Below are 13,418 nucleotides of genomic sequence, written 5' to 3'. Positions count from 1 at the left end.
TTGTTATACCATTTAACAATTCACCATTTTACCTAAGGCGATACCAACTTCCGTTTTTCAAATGGAAACCTACCTTTTTTACTATAAATTATTAAGCTGATCTTGTTCGTATAAATATAAATAATAATTTAAATTATATATAAAATATAATATTGTAATACCTAAATTGTGAATTTTAAAATTCCAATACTAAAAAATTGAATAAAAACATTGTATTACTTATTAAATGAAAATATGGGGGTATGCATGGTTGGTACCTAAATCGAACTAAATAAATATTATTCATGTACTTTGTACATATTGGTATAAATTTATATTAATTATTACAAGCAATTTGCGAATATACCAACTTAGTAGAGGGATGTATCAGAAATTGTCCACACAGATTAATAAAGAGAAAATGAGTGTGCTACAGCCCCCTCCCCCACCAAAAAAAATATGGTCCTAGTTGCGCCCATGTAATAACTGCCAAAGCACGTGCCCTATATTATCCTTGTTCTTTCCAGTATGGTTTATATGGTTCGTTCGTCGGCAGTTTGATGTACGTCTTCCTCGGGACTTGCAAGGAAGTACCCATGGGTCCGACGGCCATCGTGGCACTAATGACGTACAACACGATCAACGGACGCGGGCCAGTGTACGGAACGTTGCTGTGTTTCTTGACGGGAGTCATCCAACTGATCATGGGAATGGTGGGATTAGGTAAACTTGGATAACCTAGAATCGTGGACTTTATGCCGTGGTTCGAAGACGATCGCGATTTATCATCGATTATTATTCCTGATATCCCGTATACAGGTTTTTTGATCGATTTCATCTCTGGGCCGGTGAACGCGGGATTCACGTCGGCCGTCGCCATACTCATCGTCGTCTCCCAACTGAAAGACATATTCGGCATACGCGCCGTGGGGTCGACACTGCTTGACATGGTTATATCCCTGTCCAAAGACATCGGTAATTTTCGAGTGGGCGACATGGTACTAGGATCGGTGTGTATCGTTGTGATTCTGTTGTTAAGAGTAAGTGTGAAAAAATCAAAATCATATACATTGTAAGTTCAAAATTACTTACAAATTATAATAAATTGCCCATGATGTGGTAAATGACATGAGCGCCAAATCGAGATAAGAAAAAATAAGTCATATCGTACAAAAGCGCTAACTAAATTATAGATGATTTTAAATATTTTTAAATATGTTAAGTACCTATTATATTAATATCTATTGGTGCAAATTACACTTACATTTTTATCTTAGTCACTAATATCATAATATATTATAAATATAATTTTATAATGACGTTAATATCCTACTAATTATAGTATATATGTTTTTATATATTTGGTGCTTGTGTCATATAGTCGCCACGAAATACCAATTGTAAGTATAGGTATTTAAATAAAATAAAATAAATAACAAGTTCCAGATTTCTAGTGGTTGGGAGTTGTACGCTACCTTAGCTGTATAGATTAACATAGCGTCGCTACAATATAATATACAATGTAGCCAAATACTATATAGCACGCTTGAAATTTACGGTTAGCGTAGCGAAAATGTTCATTATTTTATCACTATTTCTAACCTATTTCATGATAATTAAAATATTATGATGTATGTTTATTTATTTAATTAAGATGAGTGTATTTTTGAATTTTTCGAGTTTAACCCGTACCGCACTGATCAGTAATCATAGATTATATATAAGACTATAGTCATAAGAACAACAAAAAATCGTAGAAAATAGTATTTTAGATTCTATGTATCATTGAATTTATATTTAACACTTCCATCACAATGACCTACACAACGACAAGGTCCACTTGACACTTACACTATACAGCGGAGAGTAAGATGTTCTAGATCCATGCTTGCCAACAACTTTTTCAAAAAATGTTTAGTAAATCAAAATTCTTTGTAATCACTAATCCCCTTGTTGTATGAAATCCTTTCTCCCAGTGACCGAATGTCTAATCAGTACAAACTACTAATTTGCAATTTTCAATAAAACGTTTATCCGTTTTGAGTTTTGTTACAAAAATAGGTACATGAGATACATTGAATAAACCTGCCTTACGAAATTACAAGAAAATCGTGTTAGGCATTAACAAATAATGACCAAGTACTCAAGTGAATATCTAAATAAATCAAAAAAATGTTTAAAAAAAATGTAGCGAAAAAGTAGCTTTAGCGATACCGAGCTACTTTTTGGGGGAAGTAGCATTAGCGTGCTACAAAAAAACAGTAGCGTCCCGACCACTGCAAATTACCAATTTCGTTATTGCGTCATGATAAAATTACGAACGATGATGATATTTTATGGTTATTGCGATATTGATCTATGTACACTATTATTGAGATGTTAGCTCTGATCCACATGGGCCCTGAAAACGATTGCGAACGGAATAAAGTTCAACGAATCATCAACCGAACCATGTGGTTGGTCGGCACTCTTAGAAACTCGATCGTCATAATCGTCACCACGTTCATTGGATTCCTTTACGTGAATTCGTCGGGCCACGACGTGACATCTAATGAAATGCCACCGATACCATTTAAGGTGGTAGGTAAGTAACGGCCGCCACCAAAATGTACATTTCCGTTTTCCGCCAAGTCCGTTTACATCCAATACAGTACATATTTCCATTTTCCGCCACAACAAATCTCAGTTTTTAGATTTTGGTTACCGCTTACGATAAAATATATTGTATCAAATACAGTGCATTTTATAATATTATATTAGTTATTCCAAATATATATAGATATGCCATATATGAAATAAATAATTATTGAAACGAAGTTTTTTATGGCATGATGTGGGCTGATCGGGAACGAAATACTATAATTTAAAATATATTAAACAGTTATTTTAGCCAAAACATCCAATTTTTATTCCATCATACTGATTGATTTAGTAATGCGATAATACTTTTTAAAACTGTTTTGAGTTTGTTATTATGTCTACTTGAGATTGATCAGTCCACTCGCATAGAGTTATTATTAATAATCAATAGGTACTAAAATTATTGTACATTGTACATTTGTACACAACATAAAATACATATAATATTATAATTATTTTTAATTAAAAAAACGTATACCAAATATTTGCAAATACATATAATACATACAATTTTTAATTAATACGCGACCCTAAATAATAAGTTGGCGACCCCCAAGGGGATCGCGAACACCAGGTTGAGAAATGCTGATCTATACCACGGTCATCAGTCCTTAAAAAACAAATAATGTTGGTAAAATCTTATAATCATATTATAACATCCATGCGTCACGCTTAAAATAAATAAAACCAAATCGTTTCTTTTATGAAATATTGTTGTCGTATAATAAAATTATAGTCTAGTTATTGCATATATTCCTACATTACCTTTGCGGTGATCGATGATTGCAGAGGCGTGACAAAAAAATAGTTTGCGTGGCTCGTGCGGGAAGGCAATTTCAGTCTTGGGCGAAATACGGCCCTCGCCTGTGACTCGTGCCGCACACGTCGACCGTGACTGAAATAGCTCACTTCCCGCCCTTGCCACATAATATACTATTTTGTCACGCTTGCACCGAAAGTTTGGTTTTCGACCGCGGTTGAAGCGTTGGAAGGCGACCTTTTTCCGTCCAGCGGGCCGTAAAGTGGGAATCCCCATATAGTGCCGGGCGAAAAAGTGGAAATCCTCAAAAGTGCTGGGCGCGTATATCACGCGTATTCCATACACAACCATACACTGAAATCTATACCATGGTCCTAACAAAACATAAACTTTTGGTTACATCTTTTAGGTACCTATACATATTATAATGTCCTTGCATGACGTGTAAACATTTTTATTTCATTAAATTGTTTTCGTAGAATAATCTGATTGTTGCATATAATATACTGCTTTACCTTTGCCGTGATTACATTATTTTGTGCGTCACGTTTGGTATTGACTAGGTAATAGAAAACGGATATAACACGAGGATTTGAAACAGCGTAATAAGATCTGCATATTATGCATTTATAATTATTATAGTTTATAAATTATAACAATTTGGTGACTTTAACATCAATTATTTTAATGATGAGAAATCGGAAACTTTTAAGACTTTCCTTATGGACACATTCAATTTACATATGATAAACAATCCAGCAGAATCTACAACGAGAGATGACACCACTATCGATGTAGTATTTTCAAAATATTTGAAAAAAAATACATCACAAACATACGTATCATATTTCAGTTATCACATTATTCACAGGCATGTAATTTCGATTATTGAATATGATTAATATAATAGTAATTAAATAGTAATAATAATAATTTTCATTTTCATTTATTTTTCACATTTGCTTATTGATATTTACTTTTATTTTGAATGGTTCCATGTATTTGTAATCTATAATATTTGTTGGAAAAGAAACTTCGTTTCTACTAGGTGTCCCATGAGAGCACTCACTTTTTTTAAATTTTGTTCACGTAAAAGTGGATGTAAGTTATACAAGTGGGAGAAAATAATTAAATCACAAAAAGTAAAAACACTTAATTATCGCACTTTTTATTGTCAATTAATCCTGCCTCTCTTTTATTTTAATGGAGAAAAAGCACCAATTTTAAAAATATTATCTACGTGGTCTATAATAATATTATAAAATATCAGTTCTTACAATAATTAAGGGATTACCAAAATCTAAAAACTTAAAACTGTTTTGGCGGAAAATGTAAATGCGTATTACTACACTGCAGTGCACTGGTGGTAAATGGAAAAAGGCCAAAAATTGGCGGAAAACATGGTAAAAACTAGAGATGGGAGTTACTAAAACCGATACTCGATATCGGCCGATATTGGTGGTATCGGTTTTTTTTTTAAGGCGGGTTCACAACTGCCCGTGTCGTGTCGTGTAAAATCCTTTTTTCTGACTGGTTCACCAAAATGTGATAATAAAATATGATCGTGTCGACCAACACGATACCGCGATTACCGCGAAGTTGAATTAATTCAACTTTTTATCGTGCTGGTCACAATGTTCACGCCTTTATAGATTTTTTTTACTGTTATCTTATATATCTAATACCTATGGTACAATACACCTTGCTATGGTATCTATTATATTTTGATTAGATACCAAGTTGGTATCGTCCTGATTCGGAATATCCCCGAAGAACGAATTGAATTCACAATTCACATGACACGACACGACACGGGTAGTTGTGAACACGCCTTAATAGCATTGATTATAAATTGTAATAGTTAAATGTAAAATGGTAATATTATTTCGGTTGATAGTATCGGTGATATTTTAATATCGGTTCATTGTTTATGCTGATAATGTTGGTTTACAAATATATCGGGTATCGATTTTTTATCGGTTGCATATATCGGAATATCGGATATCGGTAAAAAGAGGTATCGGCCCAACCCTAGTAAAAACCTTTGACGTCCAACACTGGAATGATCGTCGGTATCAGAATACTGAACAGATTTCCGATTTATACCTATAATATTCCAGGTAAAATCCCGGCGGGTTTGCCGGATTTCGATTTCCCGAAGTTCAGCGTCATGAGAGACAACGGGACCACAGTTGGATTCTTTGAAATGGTCTCGGACATGGGTTCTGGCGTTATAGTCTTACCGATAATAGCGTTGATCGAAAACCTTTCAATATGCAAAACATTTTGTCAGTAAAACCAAACGACCAAATATTTGTTAACCAAGAATTAATGAAATGTATTTTTATTTTTCACATTAGCTTTCGGAAAACCCGTTGATGCTACACAAGAGTTATTGGCAATTGGATTGTGCAATATCGGCAATTCATTTTTTCACGCGATCCCAGGTACAGGTTCTTTCTCTAGAAGTGCCGTGAATGCTGCCAGTGGCGTACGAACACCAATGGGAGGTTTATATTCTGGTGAGATACATTTTTTTTTTCAAATATCAATCATATAATATTATCTTGTATTTCGTAGTATAATATTGTCGTTTTTATTTTTAGGAATTTTGGTCATCGTTGCTTTATTGTTCTGTACACCTTATTTTTACTATATACCGAAATCGGCTCTTGCGGCGATTATTATTGCTGCAGTCATATTCATGGTGGAAATTCGTGTTGTTAAACCAATTTATCGATCAAAAAGTAATATTATTATAGCTTTGTTTACCTTAAATTTATGCGATTTGCACCATCCAATATTCATTCAAATTGTACTTAATTCAGTTATTGAAAATTATTAGCGTAATATTCATACTAAAAAACAACTTAATGTAGGGGAAAAATTAGGGGTCAAGGTCAAAATCTTAGTCATTACTCATTCGTCTCAAAACTGATAAACTAATGATCATTTTGATTGCATTTTGATGTTTTGCTCAACATCACTATCGTTATTGTTTGTGGATTCACCAAAATAATATACTTGGGGTTTTAAAATTAATCTATTAGTGAAATGTTAAAATGTATAAAGGTGGGAACATTGTCCTTATGTATTGCAACGCATTAGTGGGTACCTACATGAAGTATAGACCATGACAATTTCCATACGAATAAATAAACCTATATATTGATAAATTCTACTTTTTGAAAGGATGGTCGTTGAAGACATTATATTTGAGTTAGTTTCGAAAAAAATAACCAATAATGTCAATATATGTGATTAACACGTATGCCGTACTATACAGGGTGTATCTTATGTCATTGTACGCGGGGTTTTTTTAACGATTATGGAACGATGACATTGACGTTAAAATGAAAAAAGACGTGTTTCTTTATTTTTGACAGACAATTTTTTCGTAACAATTTCAAAATTTTTAAACATGCAGGTGTACTAATAGCAAAATCAACTTTATTTTTTCAAATGGCAACCACTATATTTTTTAATGGATTCTTATAAAGCTTTTTTTTCTGAAAATTTTGATAGTCGAATCATCAATTTTGGCTCGCTAGTTTAGTAACTATGGTCCTCTAAAGATTAGTAAAATAATATGCATTAATACTTTTAATTGAAATAATGGGTATAGGTTTAATTTACGTGCGCCAAACAATTTTTTCTTATAACTACCTTTTGAACCTTTTGATACACTTCAATAGTTGAATCTGTAATCTAATGTGTCACTCAAACAAAAAAAAATAATAATAACAAAATCATAAGCAAAATTGTTGGTAAACATAGTTCATTATTTATTTATTTATTATTTATTTCTTTCATAGTTTTTTATTTCAACATACGATCATGGAAATTAATATTATTATTTTATTTTAATATTATAATCGTAATTAATTACTTAACATTTTTTTCATCACAGTTACTTTTCTTACAATAACATAAATTTGGATTCTTTATTAGGTGGCTAAGGTAATAATGGTCAATTGGTAAATGGTATTCGATTGTTGGCATTAATACCTATGTGCAACGAAAAAAGTGCAATATTTTGTAGTGCTCTTTCCGTAGTAGTATAAACTTGAAATTTTAACCATAGTTCATAGATTCCCTATAATGGTATCGCATGCAAATTATGAACTTAGGAGTTGGAATTCATCCCTTTCCATCATTTTTAGTTTTGGATATTTACAAATACAATATTTTATTTCGTACTTTTAAAAGTCAATTTATAATATCATACAATCATAAAATAAGTAGTAGGTACTTACTATTATTGTAACAATTATTATTATAATCATAATTAATTTATTACAGTTACTTTGCTTAGTAAATTTGAATACTTAATTAGGTGGCTAAGGTAATAATGGTATTTGATTATTATAATAATATTGAAAATCTGTAATTGGTTGAGTTAGGTACCTACCTAAATTAGTACCTGAGTTAGGTACCTACCTAAATATTAGGTATATTAATATCGGCTATTTATGTAAATATCTTGCAATTAATGGTTTGTTTTAAATCATAATTATTTTAAGACTTTTTTTATCTCACTTATTTTTATTATTGTTAAATTTTTGTACTAATCAGTATAAGTTTTAATAAAATTGAGCTTTTCATTAGTACCTATTCAGAATTATAGTTCAATAGGATATTTTATTGTGTAAGTTGTTTTTTAAATAAATAAATAGTTACCTATAATAATAATAATGCATTCGATTGAAGAGCGTGTGGAGATAATTTTTTTGTATGGTTCGACCAATAAATGTCTCACCGAAACTGCTAAACAGTTTAATGTCTTGCATCCAGATAAAAATTAAATTATACTCATTTATTTATTTAAAATAAGCTAAAAAATTTATTTAATAGTTTATGCGATTTCAATTAATATTTTATTAACTTTTTCCATCATAGAAAAAAATGTTCAAAAATCGTACGTAAAACATCTTGTTGACAAGTTTTGTGAAACTGGTAGTGTTCAAGACAAAAAAAATACAGGACGAAGCCCTGCAACTATTGATGATGAAAACATAACAATTACTGTTCTAGGCTTGGTTTCCAATGATCCAACAAAGTCATTAAAAACCATATCCGATGAATTAGGTATTTCTAAACAAAGTGTTTGGCGTATATTAAAAAATCAGAAATATAAGGCGTTTAAAATAAATATTTTTCAAGAGTTAGGGGAAGGCGATGAAGATCGACGAATATAATTCGGTGAGACAATTTTGGGAAAAATTAGGGATGATGTGGATTTAGTTAAGCACATTTTATTTAGTGACGAATCATCATTTTCCCTTTGTGGGAGAAAACACTCAAAACTGTCGTTATTGGTCTGAAACTAATCACCATGTCACGAGACATGGCCACACTCAATGGCCCCAAAAAATAAATGTCTGGGCTGGCATTTTAAGGGACAATGTGATTGGTCAGATATTTTTTGAAGGAAACCTAACTGGTGAAAAGTACCTTGGTATGCTACAAAATACCATTCAACCGTTAGTTGTTCAGGCGATTGAAAATAACGACAACCTGACAGAGTTGGACGAAGACAAAATTGTTTTTCAACAAGATGGTGCTCCAGTTCACTAAACAATTGCTGTTTGCAGGGATTATTTGGATCAAGAATATCCAAGCAAGTGGATTGGGCGACGCGGGCCTATTGAATGGCGCCCAAGATCACCAGACTTGACACCAATTGATTTTTTTTGGGGGGGCCATTTAAAAACAGTGGTCTATAAAACACCAAATGACACCATGGAGGACTTGAAGCAAAAAATATTTGACGAGTGCCGTAAATTAACAAGGGATAATTTTCAAAATATTCGTCAGGAATTTGAAGACCGATTATATTACTACCAAGAAGTAAATGGAATGCATTTTGAACATTTAATTTGAATTTTTTTTTTTTTTAATATACAGTAAATTTACAAAAATATTTGTTTTTAATTTATTGGAGTTCCAACATTAATTAATCATATTTGAAATGAATAATATTTACATACATAGTCAACATTCATAGGTATAGCACTTGTTCTTCAATCTGAATTAGTTAGACCAATTACATAATGTTATCTCCAATATTGTTATTATAATAATCAATTACAAATAACCATTATTACCTTAGCCACCTAATAAAGAATCCAAATTTATGATATTGTAAGATAAGTAACTGTGATGAAAAAAATGTAAAGTAATTAATTACGATTATGATATTAAATTAAAATAATAATATTAATTTTTATGTTCGTATGTTGAAATAAAAATAATGAACTATGTTTACCAACAATTTTGCTTATGATTTTATTATTATTATTTTTTTTTTGTTTGAGTGACACATTAGATTACAGATTCAACTATTGAAGTGTATCAAAAGGTAGTTATAAGAAAAAGTTGTTAGGCGCACGTAAATTAAACCTATACCCATTATTTCAATTAAAAGTATTAATGCATATTATTTTACTAATCTTTAGAGGACCATAGTTACTAAACTAGCGAGCCAAAATTGATGATTCGACTATCAAAATTTTCAGAAAAAAAAGCTTTATAAGAATCCATTAAAAAATATAGTGGTTGCCATTTGAAAAAATAAAGTTGATTTTGCTATTAGTACACCTGCATGTTTAAAAATTTTGAAATTGTTACGAAAAAATTGCCTGTCAAAAATAAAGAAACACGTCTTTTTTCGTTTTAACGAAATTCCATGTCATCGTTCCATAATCGTTAAAAAACCCCGCGTACAATGACATAAGATACACCTTGTATACATAAATATATATATAAGGTATACCTTCCACATTCAAATGCACTTATCACTAAATTCTTTCAAATATATTTTATAATAATGGTTAGGAATAAATATATAATGTTTGTTTTAGTACCTACCTACCTAATTATTTAACATGATGGAGTTATGGAGTAGTAAAATTTAATTGCATATTGTTAAATTGTTTATATAGGATCCTTGGTTAAGCAAAATGCAAAGGTAGCTACATGTTATTATGTTGACTATTACGTTTGTATTTAAAAATATATGTTAAGAGGCCGTCACACCACTCACACCTGCATATGTTGTCTCCGTTTTACCTATTATAAAATTGAACTGTGACAATATTCAGGAAGGCAAATCGTTACGTTTTTTCTATTATACCCAATATAACGTTGATTATACATATATCGCTTAGAAATAGCAAAAATGTCATCATATTTAAAATACCTTTAACTTTTCAAAATTTTTAAAAACAACACAACGACTTGCCCTCAGAAATATTGTCACAATTAAATTTTATATAGGTATTTTTACTGTAGAACCAACATTGAGCGAGTTCTACTCAGACAGCGTAAACGCGTTTTGTCTATGTCGTACGTGTGTAAGACGGAGAAAACACATGTGGGTGTGATGTCCTTTTAAACATTTCACACAATATAATTTCTGTTCATCAAAACATAGTATGGTTTATTAAGGTTTTGAGTACCATATGTTTTTAAATATATTCTTAAAGTTGTATACATAAATTCTTTACCTTTTGGAGCAGCAAAAAAAATCTTCTATTTTCAATTGAAAAAAAAAATTAACAATAACAATGTAAATTATAAATATATCATAAAATATCCATATCCAAATGTAGGCTGACCTACCATATCCGCTTAAAACAGATTTTCGAATGCAATTAATTATCATAGAATTTAAATTTAAAACATACTCGCATCGACCTACGTAATGTGAGGTATACTCCATACCCTCTATACAGCTACAGTTAATCGATTTCCCTGGTTTTTTTTGATTTACAACGGCGACTTTGAAGTATCTATAGAGTTTATTATTGTTTTTTTAAATTTTTACGAGTATTTTGGAAAATTGTAATACTTTTTACCAGGAATTATAATAGTAGTTTTTTTATATATACATTTAGAAAGCGATCTGATTCCTGGTTTAGGAACGTTTTTCGCCTGCCTGTTACTACACATGGAAATAGGGATTCTAATTGGCGTCGGCCTGAATTTGATATCGATTTTATACCACGCGGCGAGACCTAAACTTTCAATTAGAGTAAACACGGTAAGGGGTGATTAAATTGTTTTGTATTTGGCTGTTGTACGAATGTCGTATTAAAATTATTTTAGTATGACTGAAAACAATAATATAGAATATTTTGATGTATACGATATTTATAATTATTATAGACTAGGAACGGTATCAATTATCTGATGATGACACCAGACAGATGCTTGATATTTCCATCAGTTGATTATGTGAGAAATATTATCATTAAGCACAGCTTAAAACAGAATTTACCGGTTGTCATTGATTGTTCGCATATTTACGGAGCAGATTTTACTGCCGCCAAGGTTTTTATCAATTCCCTTCCATTCTCCCCAACACCTTTTTTTAAATTATAACATGTATCGTTTTCAGGTCATAGAATTGTTAACCATAGACTTTTCACGGAGAGGACAGTTGTTATTTTTTTACAACCTGAAACCAAGCTTGGTCACTGTTTTTGAAGGAGTTCGTCCAAAAGACTTCAACATACGATTATTCTACGAGAGTCAAGATATCGATCAACTGTTGAACAAACACATGATAGTAAACAGCACTCCAGATGATTGAGATTTATCTGAATAACTTCAATATAAGATCGTTTTGTACATTGCATATCGATACAGACATTTTGATTGATAATTATTTAAAACAAAATAAAAGTATTTTGTTATGTTAAATATAATATATTAATATAATGTAGTACAGCGAACTATGCTAACCCGTAATTACCACCTACTCCTATGGGATTTATCCCTATCCTTGTCTCCTACACAAGAAAAGTAAAATCGATTGAAATCAAATATTTTCATTTTTAATTGTCAATTTCAATTTTACAGTGTCTAAGATAGTAAGATCTAAATATTTTGTTTACGAATAAATAATTTAAATCGTAATTTTTCGTCTAAACAGAATGTAACCAATTTTGTAAACATTTTAATTTCAACACGTCATGTAAAATAATGTGCCTGCATATTTAAGAGATTTTTTTAATTGCTATAAGAAAAAGTTACGGGGTCCTTGTACTGCATTTTCTAGCTTTTTGACCAAACAACAAAAATGGAATCAACATAAATCGAAAAAATTGTAAAAATGACAAATGTCTAAATTAGTTACCTAACCTCAAAAAGGGCAAACGTTATATAATTTCTAAGCTATGATATAGGTTTAGTGAGGTATGCACCAGAATTTGTTTTTGAAATCCATATTTTTATGTTGAAAATATGAAGAGTGGGTCACCGCGTTTTTGAATTTTCCCTGTGTAAGGTTAACACAGAAATACGAAAAATCTGCATGGTGGTCTATTTGGTCTAATTGGTTAGGTTCAACTAACTAGATAAACGTGGTTTCACTAGGGTCTAAGTAGATTGTTTTCTGAACTCAGTGGAACATTCAAAGCCTCAAAGGTATCCTGCAGCTGTCACTCTAATGTCCGACATATATTTACACTGTTTTCGTTTTCAGTTTCAAATAATGTAATATAGTCAAACAATTCATATATAAATATAATATGATAACAATAATATAATAGTTTTTAAAATCAAGAATTCAAAAATTAACTTACATAATATTATAATTTATATCTATAGGTATAGTACATACCTACCAGTTTCGATAATTTTAAGTTTTAACCAATATATATAATATTCGTCCAAAAGATTTCAACATACGCAGTAAACGATATGTCAATTAACTGTTGCATAAACATGTATAATAGTTAACAGCATTTCAGATAATTGAGAGTTATCTGAATAACTTCAGTTACAATTTTGTTGCAATGTCAACCTATAAAGTCCCAAAACCCAAACTGATATTTCGATTGATAACTATTCAAAACAAAATTTTGCTAAGCTAAATATAATTATATACCTAGGTAATAAATTTCAGTAAGTCAATTTTACTGACTGGTAATATTTCTACCTCTTCCTACAGGATCGGATTTTTTAATGTATGTGGGTACTGACTGCCACTGACTAGTAACTATATAATAATATTATATTATGTATTTATAGT

The 13,418-nt window shown here is 30.9% G+C and overlaps 1 protein-coding gene across 1 annotated transcript; it reads left to right on the top strand.

Annotated features, from left to right (window-relative positions):
• Nucleotides 1-540: 540 nt before the first annotated feature.
• On the top strand, nt 541-12,107 carry LOC100161621 (sodium-independent sulfate anion transporter). Its single transcript, XM_029486865.1, has 9 exons — nt 541-702; nt 799-1,019; nt 2,356-2,563; nt 5,500-5,667; nt 5,740-5,901; nt 5,986-6,126; nt 11,302-11,423; nt 11,549-11,713; nt 11,781-12,107. The coding sequence occupies exons 1-9, from the start codon at nt 576-578 to the stop codon at nt 11,973-11,975; spliced, it is 1,509 nt and encodes a 502-aa protein (XP_029342725.1). The 5' UTR covers nt 541-575; the 3' UTR covers nt 11,976-12,107.
• The last annotated feature ends 1,311 nt before the right edge of the window (nt 12,108-13,418 follow it).

Source organism: Acyrthosiphon pisum, chromosome A1 (assembly GCF_005508785.2).
Source record: "Acyrthosiphon pisum isolate AL4f chromosome A1, pea_aphid_22Mar2018_4r6ur, whole genome shotgun sequence".
NCBI lineage: Eukaryota > Metazoa > Arthropoda > Insecta > Hemiptera > Aphididae > Acyrthosiphon > Acyrthosiphon pisum.
The sequence above is the reverse complement of the archived record's forward strand: the minus strand, read 5'-3'. Positions and strand labels throughout refer to the sequence as shown.

Bases quoted from the DNA above. Each gene is read 5' to 3' on its own strand.
- LOC100161621 (XM_029486865.1), top strand. From the start codon at position 576: ATGGGTCCGACGGCCATCGTGGCACTAATGACGTACAACACGATCAAC. The intron at 703-798 runs GTAAACTTGGAT...TCCCGTATACAG, and splicing joins CATGGGAATGGTGGGATTAG to GTTTTTTGATCGATTTCATC. The intron at 11,424-11,548 runs GTAAGGGGTGAT...TAATTATTATAG, and splicing joins TTTCAATTAGAGTAAACACG to ACTAGGAACGGTATCAATTA.